The sequence below is a fragment of the Scyliorhinus canicula genome, chromosome 4, assembly GCF_902713615.1.
Source record: "Scyliorhinus canicula chromosome 4, sScyCan1.1, whole genome shotgun sequence".
NCBI classification, from domain to species: domain Eukaryota; kingdom Metazoa; phylum Chordata; class Chondrichthyes; order Carcharhiniformes; family Scyliorhinidae; genus Scyliorhinus; species Scyliorhinus canicula.
The window spans coordinates 171969567-171991720 of NC_052149.1; the positions used below are offsets into that span (position 1 = coordinate 171969567).

Sequence of the window (22154 nt, forward strand, 5' to 3'; positions counted from 1 at the left end):
CGGCTAAGTGCCGATGCCGGAGTAAAAATGGGAGTGTTTTACTCCGGCGCGGCGTCCGTTCCAGGACCACATTCTGCGGCCCACGGGGGCCTAGGACGGTGCTGGAGCGGCCTCCGCCGCCCCAGCTGCTGATCCCGGCCTGAACTCGGCGCCGAATGGTCCGCACATGCGCAGTTGGGATGGCGCCAACTGGCGCATGCGCAGTGGCCTTCTTCCCCGCGGCGGCCTTGACGCCAAATGGCACAGGGCTACAGGTGCCAGCGCGGAGGAAAGGAGGCCCGGGGGGGGGGGGGGGGGGCACAGAGTCCAGCCTGCCGATTGGTGGGCCCCGATCGCAGGCCAGGCCACTACGGAGGCCCCCCCTGGGATCGGAACCCCACCCCGCAGAGACCCCAACAGAGAGTTGGTGCAAACCCCCACCGCCGGCGCCGATGGCACCGATTCTCCGCACTGCATAAAATTGCGTCCCAGCGGCGTGGTGCGATTTGAGCGGCGCCGCACTGATTCTGTAACCCAGCGGGGGGTCGGAGAATTTTACGGCGAGCAGCGATTCTCCGCGGCCGATGGGCCGTGCAGCTGGGCCTTTACGCCCGTTTTCTCACGGCAGCAAACACACCTGCTTGCTGCCGTCGTAAAAACGGGTGCTGGATGCCCATTTGGGGCATCCAGAGGCCCGTTTGGGGCGGGAGCACCACCGTTGTGCTCGGGAGGGGACAGGCCTGCGATCGGTGCCCACCGATCGTCGGCCCTGCGTCCAAAAGGGACGCACTATTTCCCCTCCGCCACCCGACAAGATCAAGCCGGCACATCTTGTCGGGCGGCGGTGGAGAAATGTGGACAACGGCGTGATGACGTCACCCGCGCATGCGCGGGTTGGAGCCGGCCGCGCGTCATCTTGGCGCACGGCCTTAATGACGGTCGTTAAGACCGCGACGCCGTGATTCCTGGGTTCCCGCTCCTAGCCCCGATGGGGGGCGGGAGAGTCGGGTCCTGGGAACGGGCGTGAAGGCTGCCGTGAAACACGGCCAGTTTCACGGCAGCCTTTACGACTTTCCGCATTTGCGGAGAATCTCGCCCAGTACTTTTCTCTTAATACTCTCCAATTTCCTGACAAGAGGGGCGCGATTCTCCGCTCCCCACGCCGTGTGGGAGAATCGCAGGAGGGCAGCTCTGGCACCATCCGCGATTCTCCCACACCCCCCCCCTCCCCCCAAAATGGCGTGTCGCAAAACACGACACGCCGCTCGGAGAAGTGCCGCTCACCGTTTTTCCCGGTGACCGGCGATTCTCCGGCCCGAATGGGCCGAGCGGCCTGACGACCCCGACGGGTTCACGCCGGTGGCAACCACACCTGGTCGCTGCCGGTGTGAACAGCGTACGACGGGTAAGTGTGGGGCCTGTGGGGGGCGGAGAGAGGATCGAGCACCACGGGCGTGCTCATGAGGGGACTGGCCCGCGATCGGTGCCCACCGATCGTCGGGCCGGTGTCTCTAAGAGACGTACTCTTTCCCCTCCGCCGCCCCGCAAGATCAAGCCGCCACGTCTTGCGGGGCAGCGGAGGGGAAGACGGCAACCGTGCATGCGCGGGTTGGAGCTGGCCAACCTGCGCATGCGCGGCTGACGTCACTTGGGTGCCGCCGGCCGCGTCATTCTGGGCGCGCCGCTTTGACGCAAACGTCAAGGCCCGGCGGCCGAGTTTCCCGCAACGCCGCTCCTAGCCCCCCCGGGGGGGGGGGGGGGGGAGAATAGGTGGCGAGGAGCGGTCTCCGACGCCGGAGTGAAATAATCCAGGTTTCACTCCAGCGTCGGCCGTTGCGGAGAATTTCGCCCGAGATTCCCCCCAGCAACTTGGCCACCAGGAGTCAACCCGGATGTCACACGGTAGACTTGGGAAAACGGGTATCAGCTGTGTAGCCTCGCTAGACTTTATAAGCAGAACACAGTCCTGCTCGGTAGAAGCCAACTTGGTAAAAGCAAGAAAGGTGCCTTGAGTTGTGAAGAATTTGCTGCGTGTTTGTTGCCGACCTCTGACCCTATGAAACCCTGATTTGGATTGAACTTTGGCCTACATATGAACCCGTACTGATAATCTGACTGTCTCTGTTAGTTATTGAACTGAGTGAACTCCACCCCGCCTGTCACAGTCCCCAGCCCTTTTTAACATTGCAGTCTTTTTATGCAAGGAACTAGATGTTTACATCACTCTGCTACAATCGTAAACACTTCATTCACTCATTAATATCTTGACTTTTCTTCTTATAGGGAACCAATTGGAAAGAAGAAATCTGGTAAGGAGCATTTAATTGAATTATCTATGTGATAGTTGTCCGATACTGAAACTATTTTAAATTGTTTAGCCTGAAGGGCTTTCTGCATACAGAGGCTTTAAGTATTTTCTGTTAAGTGCAGTCTACTGTGAAATTTTCTGAAATGGTAAAGTTTGTCCTACTATATTGACAATAAATGATGCCAGTACATAAAAAACCTATTTTTAAACCCATAGAGAATATCCTTTGTGTAATATAAGTATGACAGGATGGTGAGAAATTCTAAAGACCAGTCTAAAGAACTGCTCATGGGAATTGCTACCCTGGCAACAGGATCAGCAACAATTTCCCATGTTGGATAAAACCTGCAGGGAGCTAGCTATACATATGGGTAAATGGAGAGTTAGACTATATCTAATTCATGGGATTGAATGTTTACTTAAAAGGAAAATCAGCTTAAATCTTATTAAAGCAAGTAACCATAGGTCAAAACGAGACAAAACTATGATTGACAGTTACAAACATACAATTAGACAGCAGGAGTAGGCTATTCAGCCCTTCGGGCCTGTTCTGCTATTCAATATGATCGTGGTCGATCTGATTGTGGTATCAACTTTACGTTTCTGTCTACCCGTCTTATGTTAGTGAAGAATCTAACAATCTCTGCCTTAAAAAATATTCAATGACCTGCTGTCTTCGCCACCCTCTGATGAAGAGAGTTTCACAGATTCACAACCCCCTGAGATAAAGAATTTCTTTGCATTTCCCTCTCAAATGGGAGATCCTTTGGTTCTAGTCTCTCACACAAGGGGGGGATATCCTTTCAGCATCCATGAAGTCAAGTGTCCTCAGGCACTTGTATGATTCAATAAGATCCCCTCTCATTCTACTAGATGTCCATGGATACAGGCCCAGCCTTTCATCATACAATAATGTCTCCCATTGGATATCAGTTGAGTGAGCCTTCCCTGAACTGCTTCTAGCACATTAAAGCCTGCAATTTCCTGACTCTCCCATGTTTGATTTGCGGGATACCCCAAAGATGTGCTGGGGAATCTCTCTTGGAAGTTTCTAGGTAAGGCTTTACGCGGCAATTGTCCAGATGCAGCAACTTACTGTGGACAATTATGCTGCACTAGGAACCATCTGACAAAGTGACTTAAAATCACTAACTTTAGTTGGTTCTGCCACTGTTATGCTAACATTGACTTTTTAAAAAGTTAGAAGAAATAAAATCACTTGTAACTTTAGTGTAAATATTTTAAATACCCAGACTTGTCCCCGCACAGGGCAACCCCATAGTATTCCACCCCAACCAACTGATCAGCCACCCACCGGGACACAGACTCCACCACTCATGGCCAACCTCTATCTGTCCCCCACCTCCTCTTCCCCCTCCTCCCCAACACCACCAATGTCCGATCTTTGTCATACTGCAGTGATGTGAATGTAATGACTATCAGATCATACATATTTATTTCTGTCTGTGCTGCCTATTCATCTGTTACGAATGCTACATCCATTCACGTATACAGCCTTTAGTTCTGTAATCTTTGCCTTTTTTTTGTAACCTCATCTGCTGGTGCATGTTGAGGTTTGTACAATCTGTCCCCCCCGGCCGTGCTCCGATCATCATTCCCCTTATTCATGCCTACCTCTTTCCCCTTGCCTTCTCTATTTAATTTAACACATCTTGCCAAACCTGATCCCTTGCCTCCACTTTGCTTAAATCCTTTTCTACCCCTTTAATATGTAACTCACCACATCCCAGCACTATTCAGATGACGACCATCCCAACAGTACAGCCCCCATTTTTTCCAGTCCTGTGCCAATGCCCCATGGATCGATCTTCGAACCATGCATTTAACTCTCTGATCTAGTTTACCCTTCACTAACTTTCTCGTAGCTCAGATAATAATCCAGAGATCATTACTTTTTGAGGTTCTGCTTTTTTAATTTAGCGCCTAGCTGCTCATACTCACTCAGCAGGATTTCTTTCCAAGTTCTACCTGTGTCATTGGTACCTAACGTGCACTACAACCACTGGATGCATTCACGCCCATTGCAAGTTCCTCTCTAGCCTAGAGCAGATGTCTTGAGCCCTGGCACTGGGCGGGCAACACAGATGTCTGCACTGAAATAAAACTTTCCGCCTGATTATACTGTCCCCATATAACTTTGTCCTGTAACATGCTCAGTTTGCTCATCTACTCTGCAGCCACCGCTTTTATCCATCTAGGCTTCAAGAACCTTGAACCTTGATAATACCAAATGCTGAGAATCCTCCACTTTGATCTTCTGGACCGCATTACTGCCTCATTTGTAGTCATACCCTCCTGTCACCGACCACTAACCAAATCAGAAGATCCTATCTTAATTGTGGTGACTGCCGTTACCTCCTCCCACCATTGCATCACAGTTTCTGCAACTCAGCCTCCAGTTCAAAGACTGATTCTGAGCTGAAGCTCCTGAAGCTGCAGACACTTACTACAGACATGACATTTAATCACAACACATCACCTTCCCTGCCATCTTTATTCTGGTAAGAAGTCTTACAACACCAGGTTAAAGTCCAACAGGTTTATTTCAAACACGAGTTTTCGGAGCACTTCTCCTTCCTCAGGTGAATGGTCGATTCACCTGAGGAAGGAGCAGTGCTCCGAAAGCTCGTGTTTGAAACAAACATATTGGACTTTAACCTGGTGTTGTAAGACTTCTTACTGTGCTCACCCCAGTCCAACGCCGGCATCTCCACATCATCATCTTTATTATGTGTTGATTAATTTATAATTAATAAACACTGCTATTCCCAACCTTTACTACTGCTAGTCAGCCTTCCTACAACTAGTAAAACATTATAATTATTAATAAATTACATGAATTTTGAAGATAAGTAAAATGTTCACCAACCAAAATCATTTATCTATTTTCCCGTGATGTCGCACTTTGATTTCTCTCAGCAAATGGCTGCTCCGTCCTGGAGTAACAGACTGTACTGGGTGGAATTGGATAGCTCGTCTAGTTGGTGGTTATTGCCTCTGGCTCCTTTTCTCCCCACTTTTCAAGATAGTGGTTGCTTCCTCCTGAGTTTTCTTTTCGCCCGCTCCGGTTCAGTCAAGGAGGAGTCAGTAATGACTTGTAAAAGAAAGCTTCTGCTATTTAAAAAGAAGGCACTATTCCAAATGTTCTGCGATCCTGTTCCAGATATTCCGATATTTCCTCTCAAGGAAAAGAAAGCTCAAATAACAAAAAGAATTCCCAGCTCTGGAACTGATCTGGGGAAGAGATTGGTAATGGTGAATTTTCATAGCATGTTAAAGGAAATAGATCACCACTTTATAAACTAATCGTAGGCTGTGTTTTCTCAAAAAATGCTGTGGGGAATGATCATTTTAATAAGTGCTTTGAAGTGTGCCTTACTCTTAAATGGCAGCCATTCTTACAAACTGAAGATGACCTGTGATCAAACATATACTTGAACTTCAGGACAGGATGGGCACATACTAATGACCAGAATATCTTAATCTAAGATGGGTAGTCTGTATCCATCCCTAGCAACACAAATAAAACTGAGTGATTCAATAAGTTGCATATACACAATCAAAAGTTGCAATGAAGCCTAGAGTTCTGAGATACTTCTTGGGGTCTTGGGGATATGTACTTTGTGTTCCCATTATGTGTCTGCTGGGTTTCAATTACTTTATTTTGTAATTTCTGTGTGCATTTATGTATCAGTTGTGCTGCAAATAAATTTTTCGGTTTCACAATGAAACTCCAGACTCTGGGTCTGACCTAACTGGAGGAAGCCGAATAATGTTTCCCCCTCCTGTTCAGTTCCCTTCTCTGGATTACAATCTAAATTGAGCACTAGGATAATACGACCCTCCCCTCCCCATCCCCATTGGAGCGAGGCCCCCAAGTGCACTGATTCAGCTGTCTATATATTTTTTAAAGTAAGAACAAAGTTCTGGCAAGAATTCCTGTCAAAGTTCCAAAGATACCACATAATAAACATTTGTAATTGTATAATACTGTAAAGAGAGGGGGTGGGGTAGCTTCCCAAATTGGAACAAATGTTGAAACATCTGATGGCAAAGTTATTAACAGCCCTCCGCCTGTTCTTAACACTGCATGACAACATGTTATGGTTGAAAATGACTACGTGAGAGTTTGAAGTGGGCGAGGAATTCAACCGTAGGGAGTCCTCAAAATGGACCACCCAAATTGGAGGGTTCAGGGTGGATACTATCCAATGAGGATGTGTGTTTATTTTCTTAAAGGCATTGGGGTAACATGGAGAACCAGATTAACCTCCCATTGTGTAATCTTCCTGAGTGTCATCTCATTGAAATCACTCAGATGGAAATCAATTTGGCCTACAGCAAACCAAAGATCCACTCTATCACATTACCATATTGCGGAAATAGTAGTGCAAAGTGCTCTGCCTTGTAAGCAAATACATTTGCGACATTTAGAAAACCTAAATATACTGGTTCGTCATCTTAGAAGGTTGAGCTATACTGTGAAAATTTCATTTTCTCCATGCTTTAGAAATGAGACAACCAACCATGTCATTGACAACAAGAGAAACAAACCAAAGAAAAGATCTAAAAATAAAAAAATAAAGCTACATAAATTCCTTAGTAGAGCCACAATTCCACTGAGGCGAATCACTGAAACATGGCTAAAATAGATCTGATAGCGAAGAAAAATAGTATTGATGCTACAGGTAGTGCAAACCTCTACAGTAGATGCATGTTCCCATGTTTGGTTCTTCTGACTGGTCATTTGAAACTCCATCCTGATGTGTTTAGAGCACGCGTAGGTCTTTGACACGAATGCAGATTCATCTTTGCTTAAGAAGTGTTTCCCAATGCCATTCATAGAGAAAAAAGTTAACATGGTTTCTGTTTAACTGATGTGTGTATAATAACCAGGCCTTTTTATGTGATGTATGTGAAAATCAGCAAACAGGCTGAGTTTTACATTCCTGTATTCAGTAAATTATACACATGTAGGGTAAATTTTCCTACATCGTGTACAGTTCGCTTTCTCAACATCTCAGTTCAAAACCTTTTTGTAGAAATGATTTCATTTTCCTCACATGTACTTTCATTCATTTTCCTTCATTAGGGCTTGCAATAATCCAGAGAACGACTTCGTTTCTAAAGAGAGGTATTAGAGAAACTCGCTTGGCCATAATTTAAATGATCCTTAACATTGCTGGATGGTCTTAAACTGTAATGATTTTGGACCATGCAGCCAGCTGATTGGCAGTGGATGGGGCCAGCTTAATGCTAAGTGCGGTGTGGTTCATGCATGTACCTTTTTTGTATTGTTTATTACAAATGGATTAATTTGGGACTGAATATGTTCTTTCACTGCATTCAACTTTCTTCTTGATAAGGTTCACTCAAAAAGCTGCTACCTCCAAAAGAAGATTTATGTTTTCCAATCTTAATATAGGTGCTCTGCTATTTAAGTAATCACCTATTAACCCTTTCACTGGCACAAAACAGCTTGGATGGTAAATTTCTCAGTTCAGAATAATCAAAACGTTTTGTGGCATATGTCCAATTATAAATGTTTACCAATCTCATTGTGTAATTAATCTTTTTAAAAATCTAAATAGAAAGCGAAAAACATCGCTGGAATATGATTTTACGGTACAACATTCTGACTGGAGAAAGCAAGTGGCCTGTAAGAGGGTTATTCAACAACAATGGATTTAAAATACGCTTGATCCAAGAAGTTACTTGGAGCTTTGTGTCTCTCTCACATGTTATCACTGAGTCCACAATATTCTTTTCGCACCACTTTTCACAGAATTGCTGTTGTTGTATGCGAGTCACTGAATTATGTTTTAAAACTGTACTCCAAACTGGAATTGAAAGACTGAATAATGGCAGAGTATGATTGTACGTAAGTTGTATACTCATGGTTTATGATGCAAGACCAAGGATAGGGATTTAAAAAAAGGAAGTTGTGGTGGAGCATGGATTAAATTGTTGTCACTGTTTCATTGTTCATGGGATTATTTTGTCAAAAATGCAGGCACGCAAAAAATTAAGCAACTGAGTAATTGATGTTAGTGCTGATTGTTGCTTCAGATGTTTTCAAGGGGAATGATAACTTATTTCAAAAAATCTCTACTTGTATTAATGTATATTGTTCAGAATCTTGGAAAAATCAGAAGTTCACCACTGTCCACACAAGGCATCAAGCTAATTTACACATTGACCAATGCTGCTTCAGAACTGAAATGTGAGGGCAGCACGGTGGCGCAGTGGTTAGCATTGCTGCCTCACGGCGCCGAAGTCCCAGGTTCGATCCCGGCTCTGGGTCACTCTCCGTGTGGAGTTTGCACATCCTCCCCGTGTTTGTGTGTGTTTTGCCCCCACAACCCAAAGATGTGCAGGGTAGGTGGATTGGCCATGCTAAATTGCCCCTAAATTGGAAAAAAATGAATTGGGTAGTCTAAATTTAAAAAAAACCAAACGAATTGCAATGTGTAACTTCATCATATTATTCTTTTTTAAACTTTAGCATTACAGCATTACAATTATTCACAGAACTTCTGAAAAGTTGTGCAGTTTTCAGTAATTATCGAGCGGGGTTTAACGGCCATGTTATGCCCGGTGTGGATCTGTGCAAGTCAGATAGATTGCGGGAAAGGCAAAAATCGGAATCCACGCCAGCTGGCTTGTTAATTGGCCCACTCCCGTTGGTGGGTTCCTGATGCTGCCTAGACATGGACAGAACCAGTTATCACCCAATTAAGGACAATCCCCATCTCATTAATGAAATGGATGTCCTATCTATGGCCTCCTGGGATCTAACCGGCTCCCCCATAGGAGAGGTCTGACGGGCACCGATTTAGTACTGGTCCACGCGGGAAATGACAGTTGGAGGGTCTCTGAGGCCATTGGAGACTTTTGGCTGGTCGAAGACATGGTAGGCTGGCACCATGGCTCTCTCCTGGCTCCTGGGCACCTTGGTACTGTCAGACTGGCACCATGGCACTGCCAAGTTGTCCAGTTGATACTGCAAGCTGGCAAGGGCACCTCCAGGGTGACAATGCCAGGATATCTAGGTGACAGGGTGACACTGGCAAGGGTCGGGGCCTGTCAGTAGTATAATTCTAAAAGCATTCCAGAGCAATGAAACACTCCACAGTGGGAATTGCTAGTCTTTAGTAAGGAGCTTTAGAGTTAATTTTGGCAAATATGTTTTGAAATTTGAAAGACCGTGACAAACGATCCCTGTGGTACATATTTTGCAACATAGCCTTTTAACGATGATATGAATATTGGCCAACATCAGGCACAACATGGTGTGCTGCTCTTCAACCTTCTGTTTTCTCATTTTGGTTTTCCATGAGCAACTGAGATTTCATTGAGTGCAAACCTATTCACATGTAAATAGCTCTGTCAAAGATCAAATGGAAACATAATGGGCCACATGGCTCCCTCCTGTATCATTCCAGTAGTTAGAGTTGTGCTAATCTGAACCTCAAATGACCCAGGTATCTCTGGGGACAGGTCCAGCAGGCGAGAGCATGGATCTGATGAGATCTCAATATTAGACACAGACATTCTGCTGTCCCAGAACGTTCCCAGAATATGGTTTGATCAAGGACATGACCAGAGATGTGCAGAAATATGACCGTCTGACTACATCCTCTCCAATATTCCTTCAGAGAAAGATGAATTCTATTAATCGTAAGCTGCTTGTGGTAAATTTGATGTTTGTTTAAATTGGCTATTATGTATTCTACTACTGGAATGCTGTTCTTAAAACAAACACTTCTGCTGCCCACCCCCAGATTCCTTTCTGTCACAAAACCCATTCTAAATAAAGTGACAGTCTCAATATCTCCCAAAAGTGGTACTTTTTTCATACCTTAACATAGACCATCAGCTTCAACAGCCTATTTTCTCAAAGAGGGTTAGCTGAGCAAAAAGCCGTTCTCATCTAGTTTATTTTCTTCATTTGCTCAGAGTGTAAGCATCACTAGCGCACCTAACATTTATTGCCCATTCCTAATTGCCATTGAGAAGATCTTGAACAGCAGAAGCCATGTGGTGTAGCACACCTAAAGTGTTGTTAGGAATGAATTCCAGGATTTTATCCCAGCGGTAGTAAAGCAACAGCAATCTAGTTCCTAGTCAGGTGGTTGAGTTTCCAGCGATCGGCTGCCCTTGTTTTTTTTGGAAAATATTTTATTAAGGCATATATAATTTTAACAATGTTCAAGAGGAAAAAACAACAAAGCAAATAACACCCATCCAACCAACAATTCCCCAATCCATCCCCCTTTCCCACTAACTATTTCCCAACTCAACCAGCCCCCCATGCCTCCCTCTTCCCTTTTTATTCCCCCACCCCCTTTCTGTTGACAGCTTAATTTTGCCCAGAGAGCTCGATAAACGACTGCCACCTCCGGGCGAACTCCAGCACGATCCTCTCGGCGAACTTGTTCTTCTCAATCCTGAGAAACCCGGCCATGTCACTAACCCATACCCCCGATTTTGGGGGTACCGAGTCACTCTACGCCAATAAGATCCGCCTCTGGGTTACCAGGGGCAAAAGCCAAAACATTGGCCTCTGTCACCCCCTGGACTCCCGGGTCTTTCAACATACCAAAAATCACCACTTCTGGACTCTGAACCACCCGTACCTTCAATACCTTTGACATGACATTGGCAAATCCCAGCCAAAATCCCCTAGGCCTTGGGCATGCCCATAATATGTGGACATGATTTGCGGGCCTGCCCACACCTATCCTCCACCCCTTCAAGAAACCTGCTCATACAGGCCACAGTCATATGCGCCCTCTGGACCACCTTAAATTGTATCAAGCTAAACCTGGCATTCACAGCCCCGCCTCTAATTCCCTGCCTAATTCTTCTTTCCACTTTCCCTTCACCTCCCCTTTTGGGGCTCCCTCCCACTCCATCAGCTCCTTATAAATCTCCGATATCTTACCCTCTCCCACTCCCATTTTTGACACTAACTTGTCCTGTATCCCTTGAGGCGGCAGGTGCGGAAAGGTCGAGACCTGCCTCTGCACAAAGTCCCTCATCTGCAGGTAGCGGAACCCATTCCCACTGGGCAATTCAAACTCCTCCTCCAAGTACGGAAAGCTGCCATTGATAAGCAGTCCCCAAACCGCTCGATCCTAGCTCACTGCCACCTTCGAAAGCCCATCCAGCCCCGCCCAGTACAAACTGGTGGTTGCCACAAATTGGCGTTTATACCAACGCCTCCTCCATACCCATAGGTGTCAGAGGTGCCGTTACCAGTTCCCCTAAACTTGTGCCCCTACATGAGGCCACCTCGACCCGCTCCCACACCGGCCCCTCCTCCACTACCCACTTCCTGACCAGCCTTTGTCTTCTAATGGTAGTCACGGGTGTGTAATTTGCTGTTGAAGGAACCTTGGCAAATTGCTATTGTACAGCTTGTAGATGCTACACACTGCTGCCAATCTCAGCTGATTTATGCAGGGATTGAATGTTTAAGGCGATAGTCCTATCCAATCAAATGGGCTGCTTTGACTTGGATGAGCTTCTTGAGTGTTGTTGGAGCTACACTCAAATCAGGTAAGTGGGGAGTATATAATCTCACTCCTAGATTTTGTCTTATAGATGATGAACAGGCACTGGGGAGACGGGAGCGGAGCTATTTCCTGCAGAATTCTCAGCCTTTGGCCTTCTCTTGTAACCATGGTATTTATATATAGCTGGTCCAGTTCAGTTTCTGGTCTATGATAACCCCCAGGATTTGATGGTGGGAGATTCAGTGATGATAATGTTGTAAACATTCAAGGGGAGATGGTTAGCACCTCTCCTGTTGGAAATGATCATTGCCAGGCACTGAAGTGATGTAAATGTTACTTGCTACTTACCAGTCCAAGCCTCATGTTGACCAAGTCTTGCTGCATATGCGATAGGATTGCTTCAGTATCCGAGGAGTCACAAATAGTACTGAACATTATGCAATCATCAACAAATATCCCCACTTCTGACATCATGATGGAGGGTGGTCATGGATGAAGCTGCTGAATATAGTTGGGCTTGGAACACTATCCTGGGCCTGGAACACTATCCTGGTGAACTCCTGCAATGGTAAACTGGGGCTATGATGATTGGGCTCAAACTTACAGTCACAAGGATCTTTCTTTTGTGCTAGGTATGACTTCAACCAGTGGAAAGTTTTCTTCTTCATTCACAGCATTGTTATGGCACAGAAGGAGGCCATTCAGCCCATCGTATCTGCAGCAACTCTCCGAATAAGCAATTCACCTAGTTCGATTCTCCCCATAATCCTGCACGTTGTTTCTACAGTCACCTAATTCCTTCTCAAATTCCTTGATTGACCCTGCCCACCACACAGTCGGGCACTGCATTCCAGACCCTAACCACTCGCTGTGTGCATGCAAACAACATCACAGAACTGACTTTATTTTTAGTGGGGCTCCTTGATATCACATGCAATGAATTTCTGAGCAATCGGTCTCACCTCACCTGACCCTCTGTAACGAGGCTAAGACTTTGCACTATATTTTATATATATATATATATATATATATATATAGTTATTTGATACAATATATATTTATAATATCATGGTTAATTCCTAAAATTTAATATTGGACAATGACCTTTTAAAATGACTGAAGCTATGTCTGGTTGTGATGTGAAACAAAACAGCTATCAGGGCAGCATCGCAGAAGAAATGGTAACAACTCCTGTGAACTGCAGAGAACAAATTCAAAAGGAATCCTAGAAAGGCCATCTCCATTACCTAGACCAAATCTGACCTACTGAAGTGGAGTCATCTGCTAGGACAAAGGGCCCTGCAAACTTCCTTTCAAATTCTTAATGATTGGAACATTAACAATCTCCGGAACCCAGGAAAGGGAAAATGCACTCTTTGTCAGAGGCAAAGTGGGGAGGTGGGTATCATGTGACATGTCTCCTCTAGCTGGGGGAACCAGTCTTGCTGTACTACAAATCAGTCTGTCATCTTCTATCAACAGCTCAGAAAATGGGCTCTGTTCAGGTTTGAATGCCTGACCCCCATCTACAATGTTTCTACTGGAACATCGGAACTTCTATACCATTGCCTACAACACTGATTAGACTAATTACTCACGCTGCTTTCCCATCTCATTATGGAAGTCAACTCTACTAGAAAAGTGAATTATCCAGCATCAGTTTAGCCTGCCAACCTCTGAAATAATACATCATTGGACGATCGATTCTGGACCCACGTGAAACTATTCTCTGTTCTGTGGTCCTTGCCCTGTAAATTGTTCTTTCTCCATGCCCCTCATTTATTGTATGAATGCACAGGGGCTATGTAGCGACAACCCCTCCTGCAGTTTGAATGTGTGCGAATAAATGTTTGCCCTATCTTGAGTTAGCCATGGGGTTATTAATAGAAATTGGATCATACCAAAGCTGAAAGGTTGGAAAATACACCACTGCTTGGGAAAGAAAATTGAAAAACACCTTCTGTTTACAGATGGGTGGTTGTAAGAGGAGAAATTAGCAAGGTTTAAATTAACCCCACTTCTGTCCGTAACACATGAACCGTCCACTCGGCTCTTCAGCCTGACGATAGGTGCAAATTCTTCAGCCTTGTCTTTTGCACTGGCATGCATCATTGAGAATAGAAATGTTTCTGAAAATGAAAATGAAAATTGCTTATTATCACAAGTAGGCTTCAAATGAAGTTACTGTGAAAAGCCTCTCGTCGCCATATTCCGGCGCCTGTTCGGGGAGGCTGGTACGGGAATTGAACCCGCTGAACCAGTGCTGCTGGCCTGTTGAGGTCTGCTTTCTAAGCCAGTGATTTAGCCCAGCCCCTCATGTTGGAGCCTCCTTCCCTGATTAGTTATTTTACTTTCCACTGCCAATCGCGATTGGATGTGGCAGGACTGAAGGGCTTTGTGTGATCATTTATCTCGTCAGTTTTTCTGCTTCAGCTATTTATCATGCATAGAGTCTTGTGTTGTAACTTCACCAGGTTGGCCTTTCATTCTTAGATATACCTGGTGCTCCTGATAGACTCATAGGATAGCTACGTCGCCAAAGAAAGCCATGTGGCTCTTCATGTCCAAGCTGGCTCCCCAAGTGCAATTCAGTTTGTCCCTTTCCCCATAACTCTCCAGTCTTTGTCTCAAGATAATTATTCAGTTTCCTTTTGAAAACCTCAATTGAATTTGTCTCCAGCACACCCTCGGGCAGTGCAATCCAGATTCTAACAGGATTTTTCTCTTCATTCACCTTCAAACCACTATCCTTGGTTTGCAAACATTACGCAGATGGGAATAATTTGTTCTTATTTACTCTTGTCCAAAGCCCTCATGATTTCAAACACCGTTGTCAATTTTTCTCTCCACCTTCTCTCCAAAAAGAAAAACCCTACCTTATCCAATCTATTCAACAACTGAAGTCCTTCCACCTTGAAATCAATCTCACAAAAGGTTTTCTGCACTCTCTCTAAAGCCTTCACATACTTTCTGAAGTGTGGTGCCCAGGATTGGATACAATACTATAACAGTTGAGATCAAACCAATGTTTTAGAAAAGTTCACCATACTTGGTTTTGTACTCTCTACCTCTTTTAATAAAGCTCTGGACCCAGATGGCTTATTAATCACGTCCCCAACCTGTCCACACGTGCACGTACAACCCATGTCCCTATGCTCCTGCATCCTCTTTAGAAACGTATCCTCTACTTTACCTAGAATGTATCACTTCACATTTCTCTGCCATTAAATTTCATCTGCCACAAGGCTGCCTATTCCACCAGCCTGCCTGTGTCCTCTTGGGAGTCTATCATTATCTCCCTCAAGTTCATAAACCTCACGTTTTGTGTAATCAACAAATTTTGAAATTGTACCCTGCACACACAAAGTCAATGTCATTAATATAGATTGAGAAAATCAGTAGTCCTAGTATCGTGCCCTGTGGAACTCCATTATAAACCTTCCTCCAGTCTAAACAAAAACATTTACCGCTACTCCCAGTTTCTTGCCACTCAGTTTAAGACAGATGCAAAGTACTTGTTGCCATAGAACTGTGTCCTCTGCTGCCCTGCATAGATCTACTGTTTGTCTTCTAATTAGCCTTACCTCTTCTTGAAATACTCTTTCACTATGCCAGTCTCTTCTCATACTCTTGCTTTTCTTATTACTTTTTTTCATTCCCCTCTGAACCTTTCATATTCACCCTGATTCTCATTTGTATTTTCTGCTTCGTTGCTATCTCATTTTTAATCCAGGAGGCTTTGACTTTTTTTTTCTACCTTCCATCCCATCCTCCCCTTGTAGGAATGTACCTTGACTATATCCAAAACCATCTCCCCTTTATGAGCAGTCCTTTATTCCTTAACAGTTTTTTCTTCTGTTCTATGTTTACAATTAATCTGGGCCAGATACATTCTTATCACACTGATATTGGCCCTGCTACATTTCATTATATTCTCCCTCAATTGGTCCTTGTACTTTCCATGGCTAATCTAAACTTTTTGATCATGTGATCACTGTCCGAACTGTTCCCCTACTACAACTTTATTCACTTAACCGACCTCATTCCTGGGTGGCACGGTGGCACAGTGGTTGGCACTGCTGCCTCATGGTGCTGAGGACCCAGTTTCAATCCTGGCCCTGGGTCACTGTCTGTGTCAAGTTTGCACATTCTCCCCATGTCTGCTTGGGTCTCAGCCCCACAAATGAAAAAGATGTGCAAGGTAGGTGAATTGACTGTGCTCAAATTGCCCCTTAATTGGGGGGAAAAAAAAGAATTGGCTGTCTAAATTTTAAAAAAAACTAATTCCCCATGCAGGGCGAGATACAGCAATGACTTCTTCTTGGTGGACTGGAAGCAGACTGATTTTAAAAAATACTCCTGAACATCATTATTCTGGTCTATATTAAGATAATTAAAGTCCTCCATATGAACAAAAATTAGAACATACAAAATAGGAGCTGAAGTAGGAGCATGCTCCACCATTTGATAAGAACATGGCTTATCTGTTTGTGTGTCAAGTTCTACATTTTCCATCTATCGACAATAACCTTAGATTTCCTTAAAATTTTCAATGACTACTTTTTGAAGCAGAGAGTTAAGCCCTCAGAGAGAACTTTTCTCCTTGTCTCTATCCCAAAAGGGCGACTCCTAATTTTAAAACCATGCCCCCTTTTTCTGGACTCAACCACAAGAGGAAACCTCCTTTCCACATCCATTCATCTTATCCAGTCACAAGTCATTATCTAAATTCTAGACAAAAAGCCCAAATCGTCAACCTTTCCTCATAAGACAACCTGCTCATTCCAGATATAAATCGAATGAACCACCTTCAATACATTTACATCCTCCCTTAAATAAAGCGACCAAAAGGGCAGCACGGTAGCACAAGTGGATAGCACTATGGCTTCACAGCGCTAGGGTCCCAGGTTCGATTACCTGCTGGGTCACTGTGTGGAGTCTGCACGTTCTTCGCTTGTCTGCGTGGGTTTCCTCTCAGTCCAAAGACGTGCAGGTTAAGTGGATTGGCCATGATAAATTGCCCTTAGTGACCAAAAAGGTTAGGAGGGGTTATTGGGTTATGGGGAGAGGGTGGAAGTGAGGGTTTAAGTGGGTCGGCGCAGAACTGATGAGCCGAATGGTTTCCTTCTGCACTGTATGTTCTATGTCTATGTCTAAAACTTCATAAAAACATTTGAAAAGTGGTCTCATTGAACCCTGCTATAAGTGAAACATAACGTTCTTACTTTTATGTTCAATTCCTCTCATAATAAATATTAGCATTCCATTAGGCTTATTGATTATTTGTTATACTTGCATACTAACCTTTTGACTTGTGCATTAGGAACACCAAGATCCCTCTGCATGTCAGAATTCTGTTCTCCATTTAAGCAATACTTTATTTTGTTGGTCTTCCCGCCAAAATAATAATCTTTATTAGTGTCACAGATAGGCTTACATTATCACTGCAATGACGTTACTGTGAAACTCCCCTAGTCGCCACACAACGGCGCCTGTTTGGGTACACTGAGGGAGAATTTAGAATGTCCAATTCACCTAACAAGCACATCTTTCGGGACTTGAACAATGTCACATTTTCCCACACTCCATCTGCCAGATTTTTGCCTATTCACTCAACCAATCTATAGCCATTTGTCTGAAACCTTCTCATGTTCTCGTCACAACATACTTTACTGCTATTCTTTTGTGTCATCTGCCAATTTAGCTACTGTGCCTTCACTCCACTTATCCAAGTCATTGATCTAAATTGTGAAAAGTTGAGGCTCCAGCACAGACCCCTGCAGGAATCCACTCAGCACATCCTGCCAATCAGAAAAAGACCCATTTATGCATACTCTCTTTTCTGCTAGCCAGCAATCTTCTATCCAGGTTAATTTGTTACCTCGTGTACCATGAGCTTTATTTTCCGCAATACGCTTTGATATGGCACATTATCAAATGCCTTCTGGAAATCCATGTACTGCATGTCTACAGGTTCCCCTTTATCCATAGCGTGTTACTCCTTCAAAGAGCTCCACTATATTGGTTAAACATGATTTCCCTTTCACAAAACTTTGCTGATTCTTCCCAATTACCTTGAATTTCTCTTGAGTGCCCAGCTGTAATTTCCTTAATGGCTACCATAAAGTTAAAGATTGCATTGGATCAAATGAAGTGGCTTTATCAGGTTGCCAGTGGCAAACCCGAGGATTGGAAGAATCCAGCAAAGGGTGACCAAGAAACTGATAAAGAAAGGGAAAAGAGAATATGCATGCAAGCTAGCAATTCTGGCTCCTTCCTCACAACAGATGTCAAGATAACAGGCCTACGGTTTCTTATTCTCTGCCTCCCTTCCCTCTTGAATAGAGGGATTATATTTGCTACTTTGCAGTGTGATAGAACCTCTTTCAAATCTAGCGTATTTTGGAAAATTAACACCAACACACCTATTACCTCAAACGCCACCTCTTTTAACACCCCAGGGGTGAAGTCCATTGGGACCCAGAGACGTGTCAGCTCGCAGCTCCATCAGTCTGCTTGGTACCGCTTCCCTAGTGATGTAATTTCATAAAGTTCCCCTCTCCCTTCCACTTCTTGATTTGCAGCTGTTGTTGGAAAGTTTTTGTAATCTTTATAGTGAAAACAGAAACAAAGTATTTGTGCCTTTCAGCCGCCACTTCCTTATTATTTACTGTGAACTCACCATTGTTATTCCCTAATGGTTCAACATTCACTTTACTTTTATTAAATACCTTTCAAAATTTGTGCCCATTTTTATATTTCTAGGAAGCTTTCTCCCATACTCTTAATTTCTTTCTGCTGATTAATCTTTGTCATTCTCTGCCGTTCTTTATATTCTGAACTATCATCTGACTTGCCACTAACCTTTGCACAGTTTAGTACAAAAAGAACAAAGAAAAGTACAGCACAGTGAAGTAAAAAACTCACCACTATTCTTAGAATTTCCCCCTATACCAAAAAGAGTCAATAAGACATTCTAAATGGTGAACAGGGATTCTCACTCCCTGACTCCGATGCAGGCTTCGGTGGGTGCTATTTGGGTCAAACTGTATTTTCTAGTTATCCCCCGGTATAACCCATATCTTCGTAGAAGATTTTTTATCTACTTACCACTTAGTAGCGTCGATCCTGGGTCCCGCATCGCTAAGTATGTAAAGTAGATTTTGTAATAACCACTGTTTCAGGATAAAACTTTTAAGTTATTTTATTATATTTTTTCTTTTAAAAGATGCAATCACTGTCTTTACAGAAAAGTAAAAAGATCTTGCTTCTGGATTCTCCTGGTTGGTTGAAAAGACCTTTCAGGTCCACCTTGACAATCTCTCTTCTTTAGCTTTTGGTCTTCCTCAGATGGATTCGATGTTCTCATCGGTTGCTATATTCTATTCTTCCCATGACCGAGTTACGAGAGCTGACTGGTCTTCATTAGCTTTTGGTCTTACTCAGATGGATTTGCTGTTCTGCTCGGATTCTGTGCTCTATCCTTTCCATGACCAAGGGCAGCTATGTGAGCTGACTCTTCTTTAGCTTTTGGTCTTCCTTAGATGGATTCGCTGTTTCGTTCAGTTGCTATGTTGTATTCTTCCCATGACCGAGCTATGAGGGCTGACGCTGCTGGTTGTCCCATTTTTTTAGGGTTTATATTCCCCTTCTAGCAGTTATTAAGTTTATATGACATAATCGTAAAGTAACTTTATTTTACTCTTGATTGTACAAGGTACCTTTAATCTGAATTATTTCTAACATGACTATGTATTCATATTGAGCATGACTTCAGCTCATCAAACTCTTGATTACATTGTTTCCAATGGGATGTTCAAAAGTGCTTTGATCTTAGAGGGGTGTTACATCTGGTTTCTGTCATTTCTAAAGTTGCTTTATTATCAAATAGTGCCCTTAGCTCAGAACTCTGACTCCGATTTGGGTTTAACATGCATTTCCGTTGTCACGTTGTCTCCAGCGTCCCATATTCACCTGGTGTCAGCAGAATTTCACACCTAAACATTTGCACCCAATTCAACTGAAAATCCTAGCAATTATTTTTTAGCTGCTTACTAAAATAATTAACTTCAAAGAAGGTACGAAATATTGCTTTTTTCCATATAACTAAAAGTTCAATCTGCTGTGACTTAAAAGACATACATCAGTTTTATAGCTTGAATAGTCACAAGCTGTTTTCTTAAAGCCTATTTGATAAAGGCTATCTGCATTTAAAAACCTTCTTTTGCAGCTGCTGTTAACATGTCGTGGGATTTTTCCCTACATTCTCTCATGTAGCCTTATCCAGGTATTGCCAGACTTCCATGTTTCAAATGACATATTTTCCCATTTTTACTTTTACAAGTAAAAGTAATGATTAACGAGAGAAGCTAGGGAAAGCATCAGACTTACAGAAAAGACATATAAAAGATGGATACAGAAGTGGCTAGGTCATAGAAGGCAGAGAATAGCAATGGAAGGACGCTTTTCTGATTGGAGGGCTGTGACTAGTGCTGTTCTGCAGAGTTCAGTCCTCCTTCGGCCCTCCAAGCCTGTGCCAACAATGCTGCCCGTCTAAACTAAAATCTTATACACTTCCAGGGTCCGTATCCCTCCATTCCCATCCTATTCATGTATTTGTCAAGATGCCCCTTAAATGTCACTATCGTCCCTGCTTCCACCACCTCCTCCGACAGCGAGTCCCAGGCACCCACTACCCTCTGTGTAAAAAAACTTGCCTTGCATAGCTCCTCTAAACCTTGACCCTCGCACCTTAAACCTATGCCGCCTAGTAATTGACCCCTCTACCCTGGGAAAATTCTCTGACTATCCACTCTGTCTATACCCCTCATAACTTTGTAGACCTCTATCAGGTCACCCCTCAATCTCCTTCGTTCCAGTGAGAACAAACCAAGTTTATTCAACCTTTCCTCATAGCTAATGCCCTCCATACCAGGCAACATCCTGGTAAATCTCTTCTGCACCCTCTCTAAAGCCTCCGCATACCTGTGGTACTTTGGTGACCAGAATTGAACACTATCCTCTAAGTATGGCCTAACTAACGTTCTATACAGCTGCAACATGACCTGCCAATTTTTATACTCAATGCCCTGGCTAATGAAGGCAAGCATGCCATATGCCTTCTTGACTACCTTCTCCATCTGCGTTGCCCCTTTCAGTGATCTGTGGACCTGTATACCTAGATCTCTCTGACTGTCAATACTCTTGAGGATTCTACCATTCACTGTATATTCCCTACCTGTTTTAGACCTTCCAAAATGCATTACCTCACATTTGTCCGGATTAAACTCCATCTGCCATCTCTCCGTCCAAGTCTCCAAACAATCTAAATCCTGCTGTATCCTCTGACTGTCCTCATCGTTATCTGCAATTCCACCAACCTTTGCGTCATCCGCAAATTTACTAATCAGACCAGTGACGTTTTCCTTTAAATCATTTGTATATTCCAGGGGTGGGCAAACTACGGCCCGCGGGCCATGCGGCCCATAGGGTGGATACGTTGACTTGAGTAGGGTGATCATTGCTCGGCACAACATCGAGGGCCGAAGGGCCTGTTCTGTGCTGTACTGTTCTATGTTCTATATGAGGCGCCCAGAATCATAACCGGGTGAAGTAATTATTTTACTTAATATACTATGCGGCCCTTTAAAATTGTGAATTTCTGAATGTGGCCCTTGCACGGAAAAGTTTGCCCACCCCTGATATATACTATGAACAGCAAAGGTCCCAGCACTGAACCCTGTCACAGCCCTCCAATCAGAAAAACATCCTTCCATTGTTACTCTCTGCCTTCTATGACCTAGCCAGTTCTGTATCCATCATTTACATGTCTTTTCTTTAAGTCTGATGCTGTCCTTAGCTTCTTTCGTTAACCATTGATGGCGGGTCCTCCCCTTAGAACCTTACTTTATAATAGGAATATGAGTATTCTGAAATATCCCATTAAATGTCTGCCACTTCACTATTGAAAGGTCCCCTGATCTCCAGTTTCTGACAGCTAGCTCAGCTTTCAAGCCCACATGGTTGCCCTTCTATAACCTGCTCTCTGGTTGGGTCAAAAAGTGCTGCTCCAAGAAAATGTCTCAATCATTCATCATCCAGGCTACCACTGCCAATCTGACTTTTCCAGTTTATATGTAGATTAAAATTACCCACTATTATTGCCATCCTTTATCAAAAGCACTTAATATTTCTTTGTATACTTTCTCCTACTGTTTAGGGCCTGTAGACCACACTTAGGGGGGCACAATAGCACAGTGGTTAGCACAATTGTTTCACAGCTCTAGGGTCCCAGGTACGATTCCCAGCTTGGGTCACTGTCTGCG

General features: G+C 43.9%; 2 protein-coding genes across 4 annotated transcripts in view; one reads left to right on the forward strand and one right to left on the reverse strand.

Annotated features, from left to right (window-relative positions):
• Nucleotides 1-22154, reverse strand: part of LOC119965166 (EF-hand calcium-binding domain-containing protein 9-like) — a 583421-nt gene that overhangs the window by 529583 nt on the left and 31684 nt on the right. The window lies entirely within an intron of this gene.
• sh3pxd2b (SH3 and PX domains 2B) overlaps nucleotides 1-22154 on the forward strand; it is a 338186-nt gene that overhangs the window by 239711 nt on the left and 76321 nt on the right. The window contains exons 6-7 of one of the 2 annotated variants that reach the window (XM_038795540.1): nucleotides 2263-2288; nucleotides 7401-7442. In XM_038795540.1, coding sequence (XP_038651468.1) covers nucleotides 2263-2288; nucleotides 7401-7442 — 68 coding nt within the window. The remainder of the gene's footprint in view (nucleotides 1-2262; nucleotides 2289-7400; nucleotides 7443-22154) is intronic. The other variant, XM_038795541.1, reaches the window with a different exon arrangement.